Consider the following 21632-nt stretch of genomic DNA (forward strand, 5'->3'; position numbering starts at 1 on the left):
AAGAGAAAGAGAAAGAGAAAGAGAAAAAGGAAGAAAGAAAGAAAAAAAAAAAAAAAAGAGAGAAAAAGGGAACTAATATAATTAACCTTTTTCCCTTTTTTTGAGACTAATTGGCGGAGATCAAAAACAGATTTGTATCCTTATAAAGGGGAATTCAGGTTCATTGCACGTCAAATGACGCGAATAAAATTTTTTAGTTCTTTTTCTCTCATGGCATTTGTTGCATTTATAGACAAGACGAATCAAGGTAATATGTTTACAAAGATATACATGAAAGCTAAACTTATTTTGAATAGATGTTGACAACTTAGTAGAACTCAGTCTACCTTGTCCGAGATCAAGTAAAGAAAGAAAAAAAAAGCCGAGATAGCTTAAACTAATACAAACTGTAGATAGGATTGCTATCTATTTTCATAATCATTTAAATCAATTATTTGAAATACAAAGGATCACCGGCCCAGGAAGAAAGAGTTCTTGGCTAATTGATGGCAATATGTACAAAGGTACACACTTATCCCCTTCTATTTCCTTATACAGTCATGCTCACATATACATATATATATATTTATATTATAGATGGAGCTGTTCGATTCATTTCACCCATAGATTCATTATTTATATGTTTACCTGTATTAGAAAGAGCATCTGTAGGAAACCAGTTTCGTACATTGGATGATATCTTTACCAGAGACAATGTCACTATTGAACATGATGAAGAAGACAATGATGACGATAGGCCCATTGATGTTCATAGGCTGATCAACTTTGTTTCCGAAGATCAACTAAAACACTTGTGTGATGTACAGGATGTGGGCGTACTTGTATATAGACTAAATGAAGACCTTGTATTAAATTGGCTTCTTAAGAAAGTGAATCGAGTATTAGCAAATGATACTTTCAAGAGATGCTTTGAACAAACAGGACAAGCTGAAGAATACATGAAATTAGAAGCTGTATATACCATTGCCAATTATTTATCACAAGCTTGGTTCAAAAAATTATTAAACAAGATGGGGTATGCATATATGTGTGTGTTGTTATCATTACTAATATCTATTATAGTCTAGAAGAAGTTAAGGAAGAACAACAAAACGAACTAACAAACTATGCTACTGACGTTTCACCGACTTCTTATTTTAAACGTACAAGTTATGAAGAAAGAATGATGGATGCTGACACGCCAAAGGTATACCAGATGTATAGAATAATAATATACTAAACTATGATCATAGAAAAAGAAAGCAGCTGTACCAAGGAGTTTAGCAAAAGTGAATACCAAAGGCATGAAAACATTGACAAGCTTCTTTACTAAAAAATAGACTGTCCTTTAACAAAAAATCTTTTTTTTTCTTTATTGTAAATAAAATGAAAAACGTTGACATATCAGTTGTAGCAGCCACTGCTTTTGTCTCTTTAATCACTGGTTATTTCATTGGAAGACGCGTAGCATCAACAACTGTAATTATAGATTCAACAAGATCTACATAATTTAACTTTATATGTTCAGATTAACCCTGCAGAGACACCAGCTGTAGTCAAGGAAGAAGAAGAAGACAGTGATGACGAAGATCGCATTGCAGTTCCAGAAGGGAAAATCGATCCAAGCAAGTTTGATAATTTCAAACTAGTAAGCAATCTACGGCCATAAGAGTATCCATATTGAACCCCCCCTTTTTTTTTATCTAAAAGACTCTTGTCGTCCGAACAGATCTTGGCATGACAAAAGGAAAGATTGCTGCTCAGGTAAATGCAACGCTAAAAAAAGGGAGGAAAAAACTAACTGTATCAAAGTGTGGACATGCAACATTAGCCTGCTATAAGGCTGCCAAAAAAGTGAACCCAGAGGTAGATAATATGTGTATACAAAAAGAGGATACAGATTGACATGTTTGGTCAGATCTTACGTGCTTGGGAGTATTCTGGACAAGCAAAGGTTGCACTCAAGTGTGATAGTGAAGAAAAACTGTAAGTACATCCTGCTAAATTACACGGTATTTTGTTGTTCATGTGAATATAGTTTGGAGTTACAGGCCATTGCACTTAGTCTAGGCTTACCTGCCCAGAGTATTAGAGACGCTGGACGCACACAGATTGCAGCAGGATCTCGCACAGTATTGGGTGTTGGTCCAGGTAGACAAAAAAAAAATAGATAGAAATGAGATACTGAAACTTTTTAATAGGACCAGCCGAACTTATCGATCAAGTTACTGGTCATCTGAAGCTTCTTTAAATGAGGCATTTGCGTACGACGTGTAAACATGTAGAAAATAGAATAAACTTTGATTATACATCTTTGAGTTTTTTTTTTTTAAATAAAGCCCAAGCGACAACATCTTGTGTAACTGTCTTTTGAAGTGTTCAAGCATACGACACAGATTCTCTTCGACCAGGTTGTCTTGTGCAAAAGACTGTTTGTCCTCACCGCAGTCGACCTCACAGCTCATCAACTGTGCATATAATAAAGTAGGGATGTTTTTTCTTTTTCAAACCGTCATAAGTGTGATATTTATGCGTATAGTTGTAAATAATAAAGAGTCAATAGCTAACAATTACTATTTTATTATAAGTCTGGGAGAAGAACTATTAAAATGAGGTACTTGTTTCAGTAAAGCTTCACAATACTTAAAAAGAGTGGGTGTACACTCAATAAACTTCTTAAGCTTTTTTGGCGTTGTAGGACATATGTCTTGGAGATGTGAGCGTTTAACGAAGCATTCACAAAAGCAAGTCAACGACTTGAAATGAAGCTTCACATCTATCAAAAAGATATCAAGTACTTTTGCTATATCAAGTTATCATAATAATCTTATTATGATAATAAGTAATACTGTGTCGGTACTCTTCATCCTTTGCTTTTTTGATCTTTAGCAACTTTACAAACTGTTGCAACATCTTTTCTTCATCTGATCTTCTTTTCTCTAACCCACTGTTGAAGTCGATCCCGCTAGATAACTCCACAAATAGAAGAGTCAGCGACTTCTTGTTTACAACAAAGGCAACTTCGTCCCACTTTACATTCCCAATCAAGGGAGACTACCTCTCCAGCGTATATAGATTACATATTTTAGAGTCTAGATATGCTTTGTTTCAAACAAGATGACAAACTCACCACTTACATATCAATAACATCGTTACAATCTACAGAAAGATTGTGTAATATTGGGATAACTATGATATTTGCGCTTATATTATTTGAAACAGCAAAGAGTCAATTGACAACGTTTGCTGTTTTATTCAATAGAAAGAAAAACGATTAAATGAGGATACGACCCGAATATATATGAGAGATGACGACTACAAATATCTGATATTGTCTATTAGCTGAGAATAAATAAATAGAATTAAGAGATGTGTAATGGAGATAACTTTGTTCGTTTCGAGCTTTCATACATTACAGACCTTTTTAAGACATATTTAATGGGCTTCGTTAGCTATAATGCCACCTTGTAACCTCTTTTACAAAATAACAAAGGCTCTGAGGAGATGCATGTTGACAGTTCTGCTTTTGGACATGACAGAAATAGTAGTAGACTTTGGCAGTAAACTCAATATCGTCGCAGTTATTGAAATGGATGGGGATATTTATAAGCAAAAAAAAGCTTAAAAGGTATGGAGCAGGGTCAAATCGAGTGCTTTATTTGTATAAAGCGATGAAGCGTTTTCTAAAGCTGCTGGCATTTGTGGTATACTCCTCAACACAGCATGAGAATTGATAAACCAGTTTACTTCAGCAACATAACGGTTCTGCATGAGAGCAGTTCCAGAAAGAGTAAATGTAAGCCATATCCTAAGAGTTCAGCGTGTTTGATTCAACTGTTTGACGAGAACCACTCCACTGACTTTGCAGAAGCAAGGTAAGAATTGCATTTAAGATTTACGACTAACCCATTTCTCTTTCAATCTAGAAAGAAAGGATAGGCTGTAGGCATATACAAAACAATAATCAATCCATCGCCGTCTCATGCACGGTTTTCTTCTTTTGTTAAAACGCTGTATTCCCCGTATCATTTAAAACTCCGAAGTGAGTAAAAATACTCTATTTTAACCATTGTATTTTTTTTGGTGTTCTATAATCCTTCTTTTCTCTTCTATCGTTTTACGGCCAACTTGAAATGGAGGCATTTGTTACGCTTGTTGCCACAGACTCATACGCATCAGGCGCTCTTGTCATTGCTCACCGGTTACGTGATTTAGGCTCGAGGAAAGAGCTTCTATGCCTCGTCACACCCAATATTTCTACACATGTACAGAATATGCTATCCAAGTACTATAAGACGATACCAGTCGAGACTATAAGATCCAAAGACTATCAAAATCTCTTACTTTTGGGTAGACCTGATCTGGATATTAGCCTGACAAAAATTCATCTCTGGCGTCTTACGCAGTACAAAAAGATTGTATTCTTGGATGCAGATACCTTACCTCTTCAAAATATTGATGAATTATTCGACAGACCTTCTTTTTCAGCTGCTCCAGACGCTGGCTGGCCAGACTGTTTCAACTCGGGTGTTTTTGTAGCAGAACCCTCGGAAACAATCTATCAAGATCTCGTACGACTCGCTGCTGAAACGGGCACATTTGATGGTAAATATTGGGGATAATTATGTCTCAAGTTGTTTTCTTTATCTTTGTGTTTAGGCGGAGATCAAGGACTTTTGAATACTTATTTCAGTTCATGGCCTGATTCATCATCACACAGACTTCCTTTCATTTTTAACGCAACCCCAACGGCCCAATATGGGTAATAACAATAGTCATAATGAATGCTGGAAAATAACTTTTCCCCTCTTTTCTAGCTACGCTCCTGCACAAGTTCAATATGGACAAAGTATCAAGATCGCTCATTTTATCGGACAAAATAAACCTTGGAAATATCAGCGATTTGCAGACGGAAAAGTGTTACCAATGGGTGATGCATGGGAAGGTACTAGTAGTATGGTTCAGACTTGGTGGGACACATGGGATAAATACTATGGAAGAGTAAGTGTGTCAGATAAGATCTATGACGTATATTAAACATCCATGATAGATTTCTCCATATCAATTACTTTCATTCGGGATATCTACATTTGACACAGGCTTTCAAACACGTCCTATTGTCCCTTTCAATGAAGCAATCGAGAATGCCTGGGAAAATGAGCGATATGATCTTGACCATAGTCGAAGACAGGTGAATCCTATGCCTGCTTTGTCTGCCATCACAGTATCGCAGCCAAGCTGGTTGCAAGAAGAGTTGAGAGCCATTGCTGAAAATGAGCAGGTGAGATATCTTTTAAATTCACAAGCGTGTGTGTCAATATCACTTACGTTTGGAATATTTTCTCTGCCTATCTTTAGCGCCAACTGCAGCAAATGTATCTCCAAAACAAAAGACCTAAACAGCAATATCATGACGAAAGAGAACCCTATTCAATGATCAAGTGGGATCCTGCCTATGAAGAGCCACCTAACTCCGGCTCGCTTGGAGCAGACATTCCCGATTTATCCAGCTATCGAAATGTGTGGGACCAACCTCTTGAGAATCAACAACATGTTTGGGTTGCACCTGTGTTTCAGCCTGAGCCTGAAATACTAAAGAAGCCAGAGTATGCTCAATTCGTAGAGGCGCAGCAAACATTCCAAGAACAAGAACAGGACGACGAGCACGATGATGGAAAAAAGCTGGATCGACCACAGGAAGAAGAGCATGGATATCATCAGGAAACTCATGATAACAATAACAATTCGGAACAACAGAATCAAAACAAATCCGAGGTGAGTCATCCGATCGCGTTTCCTTGGGAGGCAAACCCACACCATTTTCCTGCTCCTACTCGTGTATGGCAAGATGAGATGGTGAAGCAAGATAATTCAGGTAAAATTAAACATCTACACACAAATACAAGAGAAGGGCGATTGACAGAGAGATATTAGCTGATAGAAAGAATGAAAGTAAACATGAACAACAGGAGGAGCACCACAATCGTCATTTGGAACATAAACAACATGAGCAACACGAACAAGAACGTTACTATCATTACGAAGAACATCAACCACAGACATACCACCATGTATCTTCAGAAACAGTTCACAATCAAGACACGTTTGAACAAGCCCATGATCAGCTTGACGCGTACCAAGACACTACACCAAGTTATACACTGACTGAATGTGAACCTGAGGAAAAACAAAATCAACATGAACAGTTGAATGTAGAGCATGCGTCGTAAGTATAAAAAGGTCTGGCTGCGCACGTATAGACAAATTCATCTTACGCGTTGATACATTAGGGAAAAGGAACGAGAAGAGACTAAAGTTTCAGCACATGATCAGCAAGACGAGGCAAATCGACAGATAGAAATCGATCGAGAAGAAGAAGCAACGGAGGAGGAGCATAAACAGGCTCCTTTATTTGCTATTGATGAGATCCTCAGTCCTTCGGTCAAGAACAAGATTGATGAGTTTATTGCCGACCTACATAAAGACGAAGAGGACGATATTAGTGATAGAGATCTCATTCCCATCAATTTCAAAGCGTCCAGTAGACTGCATTCTGGCATGTACACACCTTCACCCTTGGGTAGTCGAAACGGCAGTAGAGTAGGCAGTCGCACAGTGAGCCGTTCGGGAAGTCGCAGGGCAAGTATAGTATCTAGTAGACGTAACTCTGTGCCTGGTACGCCAAAGAGATCGCCTGTTGCTTTAGATATCTCTGTGCCCACTTTGGTGGATGATAGTATACCAAACATCGATCAGCCGTCCAATCTTTTTGCTGATTTTTCAAGTTCCATATTTAACCGTAAAACTCCGTACACCTCTGCTGCCGCTACACCTGCTGTAGCTCTTACGCCTGATGTCGAACAGAGTGAATATTTTGGCCATATGAGTGAGACTCTTTCGGACAACGAGGATGAGGGGTTCGACAACGACTCTTTCGAAATGACAAACTATGACCTGAGCGAATCTTTAGACGTAGCGTGTCATAACAAGGACATAGTAACCAAGTGGAATCCTTTGGAGGCATTAGAGAATCTCAAGTCTCAAAGTGAAAGCATGATCCTTCGAAAAACATTAACAGAAGCATTGACCAAAGCAGCCAAGGAGCAAGAGGAGCTCGAAAGGCTTGAACAACTGGAACCAGCAGAAGAAAAGCCAAAGAGAGCGCAAAGATTCAGATCTGCTTGGGATATTGATGACGATACTGAACTCGGTCTACCAAGTGCCCTTGCTTCAGGACAATCGTCTCCTCGTACTCCGATTATGCGTGGCCTATCGAGCAATTTGTCAAGAGAAATTGAACAAGAAAAGGAGAGATATCGTCAGCAGCGTGAGTCTTTGTCGATGACTCAACCACAAACCGCAATCGCTTCCCTTCTTGAGGCTGAATTGGACTTGTCTAGAGGAACCTTATTTAAAAAGAAACACGAGTTCCAGCATGTTCAACAGATGCCATCAGAGGCTCAAAGCACGCCTTTCCCAGCGCCCCATTTGGGTCAGGATGAGGAAGAAAAGGCGTTTACTGCATATTTTAGTGAAGATGTTATTAAAGAGGCAAAGCAAAGACTTGATATTCTCAAGAACGATAGAGAAGAACAAGCGAACATGGACGGCACTTTACCACTCCCAGTGTCAACAGGGTTCCTTGTAGACGATAGAAAACTCTCGACACAATCCTCACACATGTATCAGCACAGTAAGTACCAATTCGGTGATGACTTTGACAGCAAGAATTATACTTCCAATTTTGGCTTTGATGAGCACCATAAGCTCAAGATATACCAGTCTGATTTGATCCAACCTGACATTCTTGCAACCGTAAAGCCAACAAACACTGTTGAGGTCAAAGAAAATCCTCTAAGAAAGACAGAAAAGAGTGATAGTACTCAGACGAGTCGAAATGAGCGGCTGGAAAAGAGGATACATAGTGATCATACCAGACAATCTCGGCAAGAAGACCTTCCTAAAGAATATGAGCAAACCAAGTTGAATGTCAAGGAAACAATTGCTATTGAAGAAATGGTTACTATAGTTCAAACCGAAATAAGAAAAGAGAAAACGACGACCGCAACCGAAGAAGAAAGAGCAATCATCACAAAAGATGAGACGGGTTCTACAAGATCAATAGCAACCACAGGACAGAATGCTAAGAGCTCACAAAAGGAAGTCGTGAGCTCCGAAGAGGAATATGTCATTGTGGAAACTGATGAAAAATGTCAACAGTCCGAACAAACAGCTTCTGAAGAAGAACATACAGAAACCGAGAAATTAAAGCATGCTTACATTAAAGATCTATGTGTAAAGAGGGTAGATGAATTTGAAAAAGAAAAGCAACCAGGTGAACAAAAGGTAGTCGAAAATAGCGAAAGGGTACGGGAGATTCTTGTTGAAGCAACAAAAGAAGACGATCAAAAGAAGTCTGAGCGATTGGAACGTGAAGTATCAATAGTTAACAACGAACATACCCATATTCATGAACTTATCGACGTCGAGACCCATGGTCAGACTGAAAAAGGAAGTATAGAACAGCAAGAGAGTGCTGATGGTGGAAGCGATGTTCAACAAGAGACATTTGAAGAGCATCTTCACGAACAGTACACAATGATTGATTCGAATGTTGTTGAAGCAGGAAATTACACGATTGATACGATAGAAGTTGAAGATGACGATATGGAAGAAGATGATGTTGAAGAGCAAGTGGATGATGAAGCACTCAAGACAAATGTTGGATTTATTGAAGTGCAAGAAGATACTGAAGAAACCATGGAAACGATTGAAATTGAGGAAGGCGATGAAGAACAGATACTGGAAGTAGATGTTGATCCTTTGGAAGAACAACGAACTGCTGTTAAAAGAGAGAAAGAATTTATCGAACTTGAAGATAATTTTGATAAAGGAATCACTGAAGAATGCGTACACGTTGATACGGTCGAAGAACAAGATGAAAAAGCGACAGAAATCATCGAGATTGAGGAAGAGTCAATAGAAGTTGAAACAATAAGGCAAGAAGCAAATGTGGAAACAATAGAGATTGACGAATCTTCTAGAGATGTACAAGTGTTTACGAAAGTTGATGCATCCAGTAGCTCTAATGCCTTTAGTCCGGCCAGGACTATGATCGCTCCAGAGAAATCAACGGTACATCACTCATTAGCAACTTCGAGCGGATCTATACATACTGAGAGCCATGGAACAAGTATACAAGTAAAGGATGTGGAAGAATCGTTGACAACTCAAGTGACCTCCCAAATAACAGATTTGCCTAGTAGTAAGTTTAGTGCAGCAAGGACTATTATTACTACTACAACAACCGAACGTTCATCGAAACCCACCAGAAAACTTTCGATCGCCGAGACCCTCCTTTCTTCTCCAAGACCGAGTGTAGCTCCCATTGTGACCACACCGGTAATTATCCAAACATTTGAAGGAAAAGGCGATACACCGGTGATAGATCATGAAGTTGTTAATCGCGTAAGAACATTCGCAAGATCAAGGACTGTTTCCGCGTCATCTTTAGACATACGCTCTTTGTCATCTCAAGCGTCCTCTTTACCCCGCCGCTCTTATACCTTTGGACCTAAAGAATCATCATCATCCCCTTAGCGCCATTCTTTTTTGAATAAACTGTAATACATCATGTGGACTTTAAAGGAATAGAATAGCTTTCCTTCTAAAGTATGATTTGAATCATTCCGACACCTCTTTTTGGTATATGCGTGTGTGCAGGTTCTTTATGGAAATAGCAATTCCAGTTTTCTCTTTAGCACGCTTTTTTTTTTTTTTTTTTTTTGCTTTTATCACATTTGTTTATGCAGTGATATTGTTTTTGGTATAAAAACTAATGATTTCTTCTCTCATTCATAGCTAACTAAAAATGAATCATATAAAGCTTATTTGACTCTACGCTTTCCTTTGACAGTTGCCCACTCTGAGGGGGAAGGTCAGAATAGTTTAACCTGATATATTTTATTGGCAAAATACGATGATGATATGATAATGCAGCTACAGATTGTCTCCAATCTTTTTAGATAGAAGCAAAAGCACCATGGTCAAGAAGCCTGGCAAACAGTATGCAAAAGTTACATAGAACCTTCTTTCATAATATAGCGTATAAACCTATAGAAAAATAGTTAGGAACATGTTTTAATAGCTAAAATGATGATATAAACGTTACCTTTTACTGCACCAAACGTTTGTGAGTACCATATGTCTATAATAAAGTAAATTGATGATTAATGGTCAACTAAGATGAGTAAGGAGACAAACTATCTTTATCACGCAACAGTTGTCTGTAGTAAACGAAGACAAAAAAGGTGTAAATCATACATGCCAAATAGGAAAATAGTATTGATTTTGTAATAACTCTAATCACATGATTTGGCTGCTATTTAATGCTTTTTCCGGATTGAACATCAAACCTGCGCGACAAGCGCTTGGTTCCTGAAAGCACATAAGCTTTCTTTTCTTTTTAAATATAAACGTCTTCATCTTATACAGCTATTTCTCCTGATATGAGAATGTGATTAATTGGAGGAGGTAATAGACGTACCCAAAACTTGTCCACCATGGAAAAGATTGCTGCTATCATTCCCACTGAGCATGGAGACAGAAGCTTTCGTGACACTGCTCTCACCTGGAGAAGAACAGACGATAGCACCAGCACTTCATTACGTGATCAGCACCCTCTGCAATTGTTATTATTTCATTTAACCCTTCTTTTGTATTTTTAAACAAAATGCGCGATCAAGTTGTAATATTCTTAAAGCAATGTATGAGAGAAAAAGACTATAGAAAATGAGAAAAATCAAACAGTCAAAAGTAAAAAATGAAAATTTCAGTTATCTTCGACTTCATAAACGTCATCCGTGTATTATGGTTAGAACCAAGAGAAAAAGGGCGAGTGAAGCAGAGAATATTAAGATCAAAAAAGGAAAGAAAAAGGCAGCGTTTGTGCAAGTTGTCACCAATAAGGACACAAGCATGCAAGATCTTCCTTATTCCCAAATCGAAAGTTAATAAAGCGAGAAGTACTTCAGCAGCTCATGAGGAATCGAAAGACAACAATAGTCAAAACAAAGCTAGAGACTATTCTGCGTCCTGCCATAGAAGCATAAAAGACAAAACAATCAAAGCATCAAATGATATTAGGAACATTTTAGTTCGTGCTTGTGATATGTCTCGAATATATAAAGAAGCGATAGGGGAAGTATAAGTCGATGAGTCTCTATATAACCTCTTTATTGTATACAAGACGAGAAAGAGCTCATTATTACAAACAGCGTCATTTTATATGAAACTTAATTATTAAGTAACCGATTTAGTTATGACCCATAAGAATTGGGTATGCTGCATTATTAGATAATAACGTGTTTTGTAGTCAGTCTCTTTGTAGTACTCTTTTTTAGAGTAGAGATTTATAATATTCTCATACGACAAGGTTAAGTATTTATAGGGTAAATACGACAGTGCTTATGATTTCTTAAAGTGTGCCAATAATTTTGAGAAAAAGTGTATCACCCTCTTCGTCAAAGCTAAACACAGTTGTGTAGCTGTGGTCAGTCGTCGGAAGCAACTGAAAAAGACCTGTTTGTGAACGAAATTCTATCGATAATAATAATTATGTAATAAGGTAAGCATCGATCATTTAGAAGAACTCATATGGCCTCTTGATTTGACCCACATTTGTCCCTGACCACAAAAAGTTCCAAAATAAAATAAAATTATGAACCTATTACTTTCTTCCTTTCTTTCTCTTTTTACTCAACTTTGACAACAATATTGGCATGTTTAAAAACATTATTCAAAAGAAGAAAGAGCAAGTCATTAATAAAAGAAAGTTGACAGGAGACATAGATGACGCGTTTGAAGGTAAATCTATGATACTTGCAAAATATTCACTGATACATTGATATATAATATAGATATGATTTGTAAAGACTGTCAGGAGATAGGATATGCCAACAAAAGTGACTATAAATGCAAATTTTATAAAGAAGCTTCTGTAGACGATGGTAACTCACTATTATAAACTAATATTCGAAACTTAATATATCTCTTATTAAAGTTGGAACATCCACTGGGATAAAAAGAAAACAAAGCTCAGGCGTGAAGCAAGAAACGCAAAAAGCCAAAAGACAAAAAACGGCAGAGTGCTCTTCATCGGTTATTTGCACTAGTTGTAAACAAACTGACTATAAATCAACACGCTCTTCAGATTGCCCTAAGCACATGTTGTCAAAAAACGAGACTTTTGGCCGAAGTTTGGGACAACAATTTAAAACATTTACAAGAAAGTTATCGTTTTATCAGTGTGTCCACAGTTCCTACCAGGGTGCCTTGAAGTCTAGGATCATCTCTGCATGTGAAAACACGCAGCAAGTGGTTTTCAGAGCTCAGCTTTTTATTAACCAGTACACATTAAGCTTAAAAGTCCATTCGAGTCATATCTTTAAACAAAATTTTTGGTATTCAATATGTCAATTAGTTATGGATAAGTGGGCTGCAAACAGTGCTGCACTGCCAGGAGGCTTACTTGAAAACTGGAGCTTGTTTAGAAAAAGTCCTCACATTGGTGCCTTATTCTCTTTCTACGATTACAAAACAGCAAAGGATCGTTTCTATTTGTATCAATGCAGATAAAGAGCAGCATAAGAAATGGTGAACATGCTTGTACATGGAGATGCCAAGTATAATAAGAAGAAAAGAAAGAAAAGAAATAGGAAGAAAAAAAGAAGCAAAAACAGATGGCAAATTCAAAAGAAAAAGAGAATCAAATTACCAAAAACAGATATGTGATCAATTTTAGCTTTGACAGTCAAGTCTTATCTAATTGTTGTTTTAAAGAAACTAAAAATGGAAGCTCGCAAAGTTCCAAATGGAAAGAGAGAAAGTACCCCTTGTAGTCTTTGGTGCACGAATGTTTGGCAAAGACTCGATAAAGCTGAAGGGAAACTGGTGTGGCGACACTAGTGTTTTTTGGCGAGCGCTAAAAAGAAGAAAGGCATCTGGAGATCTCATCGCTGTTACAATTGATGAATACAAGACTTTCGAAGTTTTTAATGCGTGTAATAATGATCCCCTCACAAGTATGTCCGGCTTGAAAGGTTATAGTGTCCAGGTCTGCAATATCTGTAAGACACTATGGCAGCGAGATATCAACGCGTGCAAGAATATGCTGTCTATTTCCCTTTCGGTTTGGGATGGAAGAGGTCGGCCTTTCGAGCATAGCTGTAATGAACACAGTTTCCCTTTTGGGATAAAGATTATTACTAGTAGCTAGTTACTGATGATATATTAAAAAGAAGTTAACATCATTTCCACATTACACTTTAAACAACATACCTTAGTTTGACACAATTTTTAAATCAAATCATTAAAGAAAAAAAATAACGTTAAACTTGAGTACCATACAACAATATAATATAGTAAATATTCCTGAGAAGAGAAAGCCAATATGTGGTCATGCTATACAGCATCTTTGTAAATAAAATGATTAAGTCAAAGATAGTTTACTTATGAGTTTTAATTATGATGAAGAACTGTATATTTAAAAGAGTGAGATGAAAAAGGAAATAATGAATTATGTAAGATGTATCCAAGGCATAAACAAGGTGATAAAGGGAAGAGGGATGTAATTAGTCTTGTTCTTTTGACTTGGCTTTTTGTTGTTGATTTTTCATAGATTTAGTCTTTTTGTTGAATTTAGTATCCATTTGGTCTAACCATGTATCATTGAGATACCACATGTTGAATTCTATTAGCTTCTTTTTTTTATCTTCGCCAATCTATAAAAAGTTAAGTACATTGATACACTTGTCAATTCTTGTTTTACATACCAAATAGTTTGCATGCACGATAAAAGGGTCTATTCCATGTTGCCTGGGAAGGTCAAGATCAAAATAAACATAGCCATTAGGAAAGTGTAACAAGTCCAATAGACCTACTGGACCTGCTCTAATATCCAAATCAAGTTTATCTAAAGCTGCATTCATCGCCCCCTGTTGTGTCATCTTTTCGCTTGTATCCTGTATTGTGATTGTTTCCGCCAGTAGTCTTTTCATCGTACTGGTGGGTCGCATGAGATAAAAGCCACTGTTTATTTCTCGTTGATCAACACCTTCTTGTTGGAACAATATTTCCGTGCTTGGCCTTGCATTCATTACTGCACTAACGTAGTCTACAATATGTGTCCTCCTCCAGACAATATCTACATCCGAAAAAAATACTGTAACATCGAGATACAATAATTGTTGTACAACCAAAGTTTTAGCATGAGTAATGATACGGTAGGTTTCACTAAAATACAATGAAAAATTGGCTTCAATCTCTTGATGAAACCAGGTATCAGGAATTTTAGTTGCATGGCTTGTATAGCCTGTTAAAGTAAGGTGGTCGTATAGCTTGTCATCCAAACAAAAGATGATAAACTTGGTCTCGTTTACTCGTTTGAGCGACTCGATCCAATTGTAGACATGATTGCGCATTCCATAATTTGCAGCAGCAACAATCAAGATACGATCCTTTAGCAGGTTCTTGTTGATTTTCTGTATTGTCTCTTTAGGCAATGGAGGAAATGTAAGATCAATATTAGCATGCTTGACCTTTTCTTCAATGTCAAGTTCATGGGTGTTCGATAATTGACAATTGCATCCATTCTGTTCGGTTGTATTTAGTGAATCTGACAGATTGATGAGTAATTTATTATCAGCTTGAAGGTCGTATTCTGTTTCGGATGTAGTTGCTATTATAAATTGTTGAGAAGAGAAGAAAGTAATGGATAGGATGAGGGATAGCATTGCTACATATAAAAGCCATCTTTTTCTAGATGCAATGGATGCTTTATGCATAGCGGCTGTTTGTCGCTTTTATATTTTATGATATTTCTTTTTTTTCAAAGAGAAAGAAGAAAAGAAAAGGGGAGATGGAATCATGTCCCTGTTTGATTTGCGGTCATCGAATTTTGCTGTTGTGGGACGAGGTCTTGGCTTTCGGGGAATAAACCGATGTATGCAGGAGATTAGATTCTATTAAAGTTCAAGGCACCTTATATGTCAGTTGCACGGCGGCCATAGTCAAGAGAGACAACAAGTTAAGCTTCACTTTGTATATAAGGACGACACAGTAAATCATGCGTCCAAAGCCAACAATGTTTGTAGTTGGTTCCAAGTGGGTGTCCAACCAAAGAATATCACTTATCAAAGATTGTCTCCTAAAACTAAAAATGACGATACTATGGTATTTTATCCGTACGTTTGACGTGTAGGCCGATCCTCCGGAAAGTGCCCCTACTTGAAACAACCAATTCAGCCTATTGCGATTATAAAAGAACAGTACCTAACTCGTATTGGGGGTTATTACAAAGAAAGAGGATTCATTTTTAGTACTGCTATTGTGACAAAAAATACCCTGTATTGGACATTAAGGATAAGCTAAGGCTTTGCAGTAATTTTGAAATCCCCTCACAAGCAAGTCTGCCTTTTTTATTCTATTGTGAGGGAAACTTGCTGCAGCCATGATGTTGGTTGGATTAGTAGAGTCAGGTGACATGGTTGAAGCAGTTGTTATTCGCTGTAGTCTGTGTAACATATAAATTCGCGAAAGAGCGGCCTACATGAATATTTGCGTGGGATGCCACGGGGTAATAAAAAGCGTCTCCCATGACGTGTTGGATGATAAAATGTAGAAATATTCCTGATTCAAACTAAACCTTTGCTATGATCCAAGGCATATAAGCACTTGCAGTTTGAAATAGAAAGGGAGATGTATATGCGTATACATGTGTGTATGTGTGTGGTTGAAACGTATTAGGAAAGTACGGTATAGTGGCTTATTCATTTCAATCAGCTTAAAATTCTTTTTCTTTTCTCTTTCCCATTCTTTATTACCCATCTATTGGAATGAACGAACAAAAAGCTAAAAAGCCCTTCAAGAGGACAATCAAGAAGAGAAGTTTACAACCTCCTCCAATACACCCACACATTGAACAGATTCAAACAGAAATTAATTCACTTCAAGCAGAGCTGGTATAGAAAAAATAATAACAATTAAGCATAAAAGAAATGCTCATTTCAATAGGATGAGCTTAAAGTGAAAGAAGAAGAACAACTAACAGAGGAAGAAAGAATGAAGAAACAGATAACAGAAGCATGTCTTGAAAAATACCAGACTACTTTAAAGAACTTGGTAAGTTCACTATTATGCAATTTTATATAATACAAGGATATTCATAAAAAAAACCAGACAGATACAGAGATCAAAGATAAATTACGCGCATATCACGAAAATTATATTGAAAAAGAAATCAAATATAAAGTAGAAAATCAGACACTAGCCTTATTACAATTTCTTTATATTGTTCGACTGGCTCAATTTGGATTATTTTCTGCCATTCAAGTAGAGAACGCTTCGGAGAAGTTGTTTGCTGTAAATGATTTTTGTGATCAACTCATAGGTGCATCTGTTTATGCAGCAAAGGATCCTTCTTATAAGATTAGATCACAAAAGAGAAAGTTTGTCTTTGAAGCATTGAAAAAGTTTGAATTGAGCTCGGAAGATACTGTGACAACTATAAATGATGTTACATTTAAGCAAATAAAGACACTATTTGATGATATTTGGAATAATACAATAGATGAAAAGAGAGCCTTAGACAGAGTTCATTCTGAAGATCCTACTTGGCTTATTATACCAGCTGATAGTCCAGGTTTGTTTGATTTTTATAGATATTATTATTATTTCTAATGTGTGAATGCAATACATATATACTTATAGTACCGGGCCATGTTACTTTGCATACAAATCAAAATGAACCATCTTTATCATCATCAAACGAAGAGAAAAAGAATGAACAACAAAATGAAGAAAAAGAAAGTGCTGATATAGAAAACAGCGTTTTAAATGAGGAACACGATAAAGTGGAGATCAAAGAACTTGATGATAAAAAATCTGAGCAGCCAGAATTAATAATTGGAACTGAAGGAGAGGATCATGAAGAGGATCATACGTACCATATCAATGGAGATACTCTAGATTCTAAAGAGGAATATGACTATGTTCGAAAACATTCTGAATCAGAACACGACAATTGGAGGAACCGAGGTAGCATAGACAATAATTTCCGTGGCAGAGGGAGGGGTATTCCAACCATCCATGGATTCAGAAGAGGTACAGGACGTGGACGATATATTAGAGGAAGAGGTGCAAGAGGTATGCCAAGAGGCAGAGGAAAGGGTAGAGGTTATGATCGTAATGACTACGTCGGAACGGAATAGGTACTTTTTTGCTCAAATTCTACTATTATCACTAATAAAATATGTTGCTTGTACATACACTTAAAAAATGAATGATTTATTCTAATGTTTTGCTTTCTAAATCCACCATTTCCTCCATTCTTCATAGTCTTTGTCTGACCCATCAAATACAAAGTTGACACGTTGTATTTCTGTAAAGCCTTCTTTCATCGTAGGTTCCTGAAATTTCGATTTAAATGTTCTAAACACGATTTTACTAATAAGATCTCGACTCGATTCATGAATTGCTCTATAGTGGTTATTATGCTGTGCTAAATTTTCATCTTGTCCAAAATAAAGGCATCGAACAGGCACGCCTGCCTTCTGAGCGAGTTGGATATACAGTTGACGCGTTGATTTCTCAGGATTTGTATTATCAATAACTACTGACTTTTCATTGGCTAAAGCCGCTTGACATGTCTTGATACACTTGTCCCTTGTTTTCAATTCATCTTGATTGACATAGACATATCCTTTAGGCACAAGGTGTTTTTTAACAAAACTAGATTTCCCACTTGCTGGATACCCAACGCATATCACAACTTCATTCTTTTCAGTTGCAGGAAATGAGGGCAAGGATGGTGACAAGAGAGGTACTTATAGAAAAGAGGGTCAGACAAGGTTGTAAAACATGTAAATTAATCTTACAGTCTCTTGGATGCTCTTTTGCATTAAATCCCAACCATTCAAAATCCGCTTTTGGTTCATTCAAAAAGAACTCTTCAGGTGTATGAAAGGCGATTTGAAGATTATCTGCAAACTTTCTATCAGCACATGAATGATCCTTCTTTGGCTTCCGATCTCTGCCTGCAGCATCGCCAATATAAAAGCACGCATCTTTATCTATCTTTTGATCATGTTGCTGTACAAACCAATGCCACATACCAGTCATTGGTTTTCTGTATTTATCTTTTGCTAATGCTGCCATAAATAATACAGGTGGACTGAGCTGGTTGAGTATGTTTTCAATCTTTATTTTGAAACTCTTGATCTTTTTATCTGAATTCAAGCCATTTTGATTTGAAAATACGACTATTTCATATCTAAAACATGTTATTCAATATTTGTAACTGTAGTCTCTTTACCCCTCTGTATGTAGTTCCTCAATACGTTTAGGTACAGCCTGACACCACCACTGCCAATCATGCTCGTCTTTTGGAAAGGTACGACCACTTTTAGTCGTTATCAATGTGCCATCCTATAAAAAGTTTATGATTTTAATTGACACCAAATTATGTTTGAAATTACCAAGTCAAAAGCAGCAATCTTGGTTTTTCCTGTCTCTTTTCCATGCGTTTTTCCAATAAGAACCGTGTCAAGTGCATTGATCCACTTTATTGCTCCTTTATTTACTCTCTTCATGTTGAAAAAAGGATGCTCTACAATGTTGATTAGAAAACACACACAAGTATTTATTCAATGACTTACCTTTCTTTGCCTTTTTATTCTCTTCAGTGTTGTTGTTGTCCTCTTTGGCTTCACGCTTCATAAATAAAAGACACCAAAAAAAAAAAAAATAGACAAAAAAAGAAAGACTTTAAAAAAGGGTATATTACTGTTTATTGTTCGTTTCTTTCTTTTTATTTTCTTGTTGTTTCTGTAAATCTTTAATGATTGTCTATAAAAAAAAGAATTAAATACATGCAAAGAAGAGAGATTTATTCCTTTTTACAGCTAAAGCCTCTGGATTGGCACCTTTTTCACATAATGATATACAATAACCAACTGTTTTCCTGTCTAAACCCGTATTTAAAACAGTTGCCATCTCATGTAATACTGTTAGGTCAGTGAGTAATCTAGCATATGTTGTATTATTATTGATATTTTTACTGTCAATCGTCTTGCTCACTTCCTCTGCAGAATCCATGATTGCAAACAGAATGAAAGAATGAAAGAAAGAGAGAGAGAGAGACAGAATAAAGGGGAGTCACGCATTAAATGAATTTCTCTTTCTTTTTCTTTATTCATCTCATGGAGCTTACTGGACAAGTTAGGCATCGACGAAAACTGACAAAACAACTCTTCTTTATTGATATTCAACCACTTGATCAGTCTGAAAAGTCGCAAATCTTCTTTCGAAACGACGATGACAGTCTAGACTTTTTTGCTGTTCAAGAAGCATACAAGCAATGTAAACCAGGACAGATCATTCAAGTAACAGTAATCCCACCACTTGATCCCTCTGAGCAAGAAAATAGAGACTATAAAGTATGGCAATCAGTATGTCCAGTTAAAGTGATTGAACCATACGTCAGCGATAGACCATTTGTTCAAGATCGACCTTTGGCAGCTCCTAAAGAAAGCACTGATAATACTTGCCTGCAAACAGATAAATCAACTGTATGCAAATATTGGATTAATAAGAACACTTGTATCAAGGGAGATGAATGTCCTTTTCGTCATCCGACCGGACAGGAGCTCATAAAGGAGAGACAAACTTGGATAGAGGAAAGAACAAAGAACAGACTTAAAACGACACACGATCCAAACGACCCACATACGTCCAATAAACAGCCTCATGCGCTACGTGCCTTTATCTTTGCTGATTGGATACGGAGAACATTTGAACAAGATCTTACAGGATCAGGTGCTGTTCTAGACATCGCAGCTGGAAAGGGCGAGATTTCAATGTTTCTGAGCCGAGCATTTGGTATTCCTTCTATTGTGATCGAGCCTCAAGAGAGAAAGCGGACCAATTATTGGTATATTAAATTAAGAAGGCTGATGTATCGATATGAAACCGGAAGCTTAGAGCGCCCAGATTGGGAAAACAAGCAGATTATGATTGACTTTGAGCACTGGCCAAGCCCAATAGTTCCTCAATACATGCACACTTACTTTGATGAGGCCTTTCTAAGGGAACATCATGATCTAGTTTCCAACGCTTCCTTGTTTATTGGACTTCATCCAGATCAGGCAACGATGTCTATTGTTGATATGGCCATAAAGATGCGTAAACCATTTGCTGTGGTACCATGCTGTGTCTTTAGTCAAGAGAATCAAACAAGAAAATTAAAGACAGGAAAGGTCGTGATGACTACAGAACAACTTATTCAATACATCTGTGAAAAAGATATACCAAGCGGGGAAATCAAAACCGACTATTTACCATTTGAAGGAAAGAATAGAGTTGTTTATTGGAAGCCATGAACATATATTAAAGAACACTATTGTACAGCCATCCCTCTGTTTTTTCCATAATCTCTCGTGTGACCTTGTCTACTTTCGACTGCTCTTTGCCTGACACAGTAATCACCACCTGGATACCGTCCTGGTTCTTCCCGAAAGGATAACTTCCAATCTTGGCATCATCAGATCTTGCCTGAATATCAGCCAATACCTCTGCAATAGAGACCTCTGTCTTTCTAGTTGCAATCTCACATCTATAAAACCTTGATCCAGACATAACCGCAAGTCGTGGTTTAAGTGAATCCAGCAAGATTTTGAATAACATTGGCACGCCAGGAAGTATATGAATATTCTTATTGACGACAACAATAGGAAATGGGATTCCCTTCTTCTCTCGTAATAACTCTGCAGGATATGGAAATGTAGCCATTCGAACGTGGCTCTTGGTCCATTTCATATTTCTTTTCTCTGCTTGTCTTTTAAAAAACTCGAGTGTATCTTTATCCGTATTTAGCTGTAAACCATATGCAGATGCTATGGACTCATACGTAATATCATCATGTGTAGGACCTATCTGATCATTAGAGCCATATCTTCTTTTTTTTTTTTTCTACCTATGCCACCACTAGTAAAAACAATATTGTATGTCGATGAAAGTTCTCTAACTGAATTGATGATATCTTGCTTATTATCGCCAATAACCTGGATACACCTCAGTTCAATACCCAAGTCAAATAAGGTTTTTGCTATATATTTTTAAATTGCAACATATGAACAGTAGATCTACTACTATTACTAGTTCAAATTACCCAAGTAATGAGAGTTGGCATCTTGTGTCTTTCCTGACAATATTTCGTCCCCAATAACACAACATGCTGCAGTTATGGTTTTTTTACTCATTACAAATGAGAAACACAAGAAAAAAAAAGTGTGGAAAGGATAAAGAAGGGCACAATTTTGACTGGCTGAAACAGAAGCGGCAGGAAACTTGTAATCCCTCTCTTTCTGGCTGTTTATTGTAATAAAGATCAGCTCATCCTCTGAACTGTATTGAAAGTCTGCTTGCAATCAAACTCTATCCCTTTGCTGTTTGTCTTTTTGTACTTTTATACGATATATTCTTTATCATTTCGAGACAGGAGCTTAAAAACACAAGCAAGGTTTTAGTTTTAAATAGAATATTAATAAACCTGCGCAGATGATATGAGAAAGAGTATTTATCTGTGGCTTCAGACAGAG

At 37.0% G+C, this 21632-nt stretch overlaps 11 protein-coding genes across 11 annotated transcripts; 7 read left to right on the plus strand and 4 right to left on the minus strand.

Annotated features, from left to right (window-relative positions):
* Positions 1-210: 210 nt before the first annotated feature.
* RHIMIDRAFT_235203 (uncharacterized protein) lies at positions 211-1319 on the plus strand (the record flags this gene model as incomplete). Its single annotated transcript, XM_023608317.1, has 6 exons — positions 211-247; positions 297-341; positions 393-503; positions 577-1015; positions 1063-1186; positions 1233-1319. 6 exons carry the CDS (start codon positions 211-213, stop codon positions 1317-1319), a joined length of 843 nt encoding a protein of 280 aa, XP_023468134.1.
* A 373-nt stretch (positions 1320-1692) lies between these two features.
* RHIMIDRAFT_199665 (peptidyl-tRNA hydrolase) lies at positions 1693-2230 on the plus strand (the record flags this gene model as incomplete). Its single annotated transcript, XM_023606396.1, has 5 exons — positions 1693-1743; positions 1792-1845; positions 1898-1965; positions 2018-2130; positions 2181-2230. Coding segments are annotated over 5 exons (336 nt in total), but the record flags the coding sequence as incomplete, so codon positions are not given.
* Positions 2231-4112: 1882 nt separating this feature from the next.
* On the plus strand, positions 4113-4745 carry RHIMIDRAFT_199466 (glycogenin 1; the record flags this gene model as incomplete). Its single annotated transcript, XM_023606377.1, has 2 exons — positions 4113-4584; positions 4639-4745. The coding sequence occupies 2 exons, from the start codon at positions 4113-4115 to the stop codon at positions 4743-4745; spliced, it is 579 nt and encodes a 192-aa protein (XP_023468136.1).
* Positions 4746-5263: 518 nt separating this feature from the next.
* Positions 5264-9617, plus strand: RHIMIDRAFT_101539 (uncharacterized protein). The gene is made up of 3 exons (XM_023605114.1): positions 5264-5854; positions 5914-6205; positions 6270-9617. The coding sequence occupies exons 1-3, from the start codon at positions 5353-5355 to the stop codon at positions 9577-9579; spliced, it is 4104 nt and encodes a 1367-aa protein (XP_023468137.1). The 5' UTR covers positions 5264-5352; the 3' UTR covers positions 9580-9617.
* Positions 9618-11770: 2153 nt separating this feature from the next.
* RHIMIDRAFT_101572 (uncharacterized protein) lies at positions 11771-12748 on the plus strand. Its single transcript, XM_023605115.1, has 3 exons — positions 11771-11844; positions 11898-11987; positions 12041-12748. Exons 2-3 carry the CDS (start codon positions 11900-11902, stop codon positions 12613-12615), a joined length of 663 nt encoding a protein of 220 aa, XP_023468138.1. The 5' UTR covers positions 11771-11844; positions 11898-11899; the 3' UTR covers positions 12616-12748.
* A 731-nt stretch (positions 12749-13479) lies between these two features.
* On the minus strand, positions 13480-14948 carry RHIMIDRAFT_290167 (uncharacterized protein). Its single transcript, XM_023613711.1, has 2 exons — positions 13812-14948; positions 13480-13760 (listed from the first exon to the last, which is right to left on the minus strand). Exons 1-2 carry the CDS (start codon positions 14820-14822, stop codon positions 13611-13613), a joined length of 1161 nt encoding a protein of 386 aa, XP_023468139.1. The 5' UTR covers positions 14823-14948; the 3' UTR covers positions 13480-13610.
* Positions 14949-15682: 734 nt separating this feature from the next.
* Positions 15683-17274, plus strand: RHIMIDRAFT_275127 (uncharacterized protein). The gene is made up of 4 exons (XM_023612523.1): positions 15683-15998; positions 16051-16158; positions 16216-16678; positions 16747-17274. Exons 1-4 carry the CDS (start codon positions 15873-15875, stop codon positions 17244-17246), a joined length of 1197 nt encoding a protein of 398 aa, XP_023468140.1. The 5' UTR covers positions 15683-15872; the 3' UTR covers positions 17247-17274.
* Positions 17265-19040, minus strand: RHIMIDRAFT_275132 (PNK3P-domain-containing protein). Its single transcript, XM_023612524.1, has 6 exons — positions 18937-19040; positions 18693-18882; positions 18513-18643; positions 18350-18462; positions 17913-18307; positions 17265-17860 (listed from the first exon to the last, which is right to left on the minus strand). The coding sequence occupies exons 2-6, from the start codon at positions 18751-18753 to the stop codon at positions 17343-17345; spliced, it is 1218 nt and encodes a 405-aa protein (XP_023468141.1). The 5' UTR covers positions 18754-18882; positions 18937-19040; the 3' UTR covers positions 17265-17342.
* Positions 18512-19040, minus strand: RHIMIDRAFT_275134 (uncharacterized protein). Its single transcript, XM_023612525.1, has 3 exons — positions 18937-19040; positions 18693-18882; positions 18512-18643 (listed from the first exon to the last, which is right to left on the minus strand). The coding sequence occupies exons 1-2, from the start codon at positions 19027-19029 to the stop codon at positions 18817-18819; spliced, it is 159 nt and encodes a 52-aa protein (XP_023468142.1). The 5' UTR covers positions 19030-19040; the 3' UTR covers positions 18512-18643; positions 18693-18816.
* On the plus strand, positions 18956-20683 carry RHIMIDRAFT_101627 (uncharacterized protein). Its single transcript, XM_023605116.1, has 2 exons — positions 18956-19047; positions 19125-20683. The coding sequence occupies exon 2, from the start codon at positions 19203-19205 to the stop codon at positions 20412-20414; it is 1212 nt and encodes a 403-aa protein (XP_023468143.1). The 5' UTR covers positions 18956-19047; positions 19125-19202; the 3' UTR covers positions 20415-20683.
* RHIMIDRAFT_199433 (Molybdopterin binding protein) lies at positions 20422-21293 on the minus strand (the record flags this gene model as incomplete). The annotated part of the gene is made up of 3 exons (XM_023606373.1): positions 20422-20963; positions 21008-21139; positions 21203-21293. 3 exons carry the CDS (start codon positions 21291-21293, stop codon positions 20422-20424), a joined length of 765 nt encoding a protein of 254 aa, XP_023468144.1.
* Positions 21294-21632: the final 339 nt, after the last annotated feature.

The sequence above is a fragment of the Rhizopus microsporus genome (genome assembly GCF_002708625.1).
Source record: "Rhizopus microsporus ATCC 52813 unplaced genomic scaffold scaffold_4, whole genome shotgun sequence".
Lineage (NCBI taxonomy): Eukaryota > Fungi > Mucoromycota > Mucoromycetes > Mucorales > Rhizopodaceae > Rhizopus > Rhizopus microsporus.

Bases quoted from the DNA above. Each gene is read 5' to 3' on its own strand.
- RHIMIDRAFT_290167 (XM_023613711.1), bottom strand. From the start codon at position 14,822: ATGCATAAAGCATCCATTGCATCTAGAAAAAGATGGCTTTTATATGTA. The intron at 13,761-13,811 runs GTATGTAAAACA...AACTTTTTATAG, and splicing joins TCGTGCATGCAAACTATTTG to ATTGGCGAAGATAAAAAAAA.
- RHIMIDRAFT_275134 (XM_023612525.1), bottom strand. From the start codon at position 19,029: ATGGCAACTGTTTTAAATACGGGTTTAGACAGGAAAACAGTTGGTTAT. The intron at 18,883-18,936 runs GTAAAAAGGAAT...TTTTTTTTATAG, and splicing joins CCAATCCAGAGGCTTTAGCT to ACAATCATTAAAGATTTACA.
- RHIMIDRAFT_101572 (XM_023605115.1), top strand. From the start codon at position 11,900: ATGATTTGTAAAGACTGTCAGGAGATAGGATATGCCAACAAAAGTGAC. The intron at 11,988-12,040 runs GTAACTCACTAT...CTCTTATTAAAG, and splicing joins AGAAGCTTCTGTAGACGATG to TTGGAACATCCACTGGGATA.
- RHIMIDRAFT_275127 (XM_023612523.1), top strand. From the start codon at position 15,873: ATGAACGAACAAAAAGCTAAAAAGCCCTTCAAGAGGACAATCAAGAAG. The intron at 15,999-16,050 runs GTATAGAAAAAA...TCATTTCAATAG, and splicing joins ATTCACTTCAAGCAGAGCTG to GATGAGCTTAAAGTGAAAGA. The intron at 16,679-16,746 runs GTTTGTTTGATT...ATATACTTATAG, and splicing joins TATACCAGCTGATAGTCCAG to TACCGGGCCATGTTACTTTG.
- RHIMIDRAFT_275132 (XM_023612524.1), bottom strand. From the start codon at position 18,753: ATGAAGCGTGAAGCCAAAGAGGACAACAACAACACTGAAGAGAATAAA. The intron at 18,644-18,692 runs GTAAGTCATTGA...TCAACATTGTAG, and splicing joins GAATAAAAAGGCAAAGAAAG to AGCATCCTTTTTTCAACATG. The intron at 18,308-18,349 runs GTAAAGAGACTA...AACATGTTTTAG, and splicing joins GAGGAACTACATACAGAGGG to ATATGAAATAGTCGTATTTT.
- RHIMIDRAFT_101627 (XM_023605116.1), top strand. From the start codon at position 19,203: ATGAATTTCTCTTTCTTTTTCTTTATTCATCTCATGGAGCTTACTGGA.
- RHIMIDRAFT_101539 (XM_023605114.1), top strand. From the start codon at position 5,353: ATGTATCTCCAAAACAAAAGACCTAAACAGCAATATCATGACGAAAGA. The intron at 5,855-5,913 runs GTAAAATTAAAC...GAGAGATATTAG, and splicing joins GGTGAAGCAAGATAATTCAG to CTGATAGAAAGAATGAAAGT. The intron at 6,206-6,269 runs GTAAGTATAAAA...TTGATACATTAG, and splicing joins TTGAATGTAGAGCATGCGTC to GGAAAAGGAACGAGAAGAGA.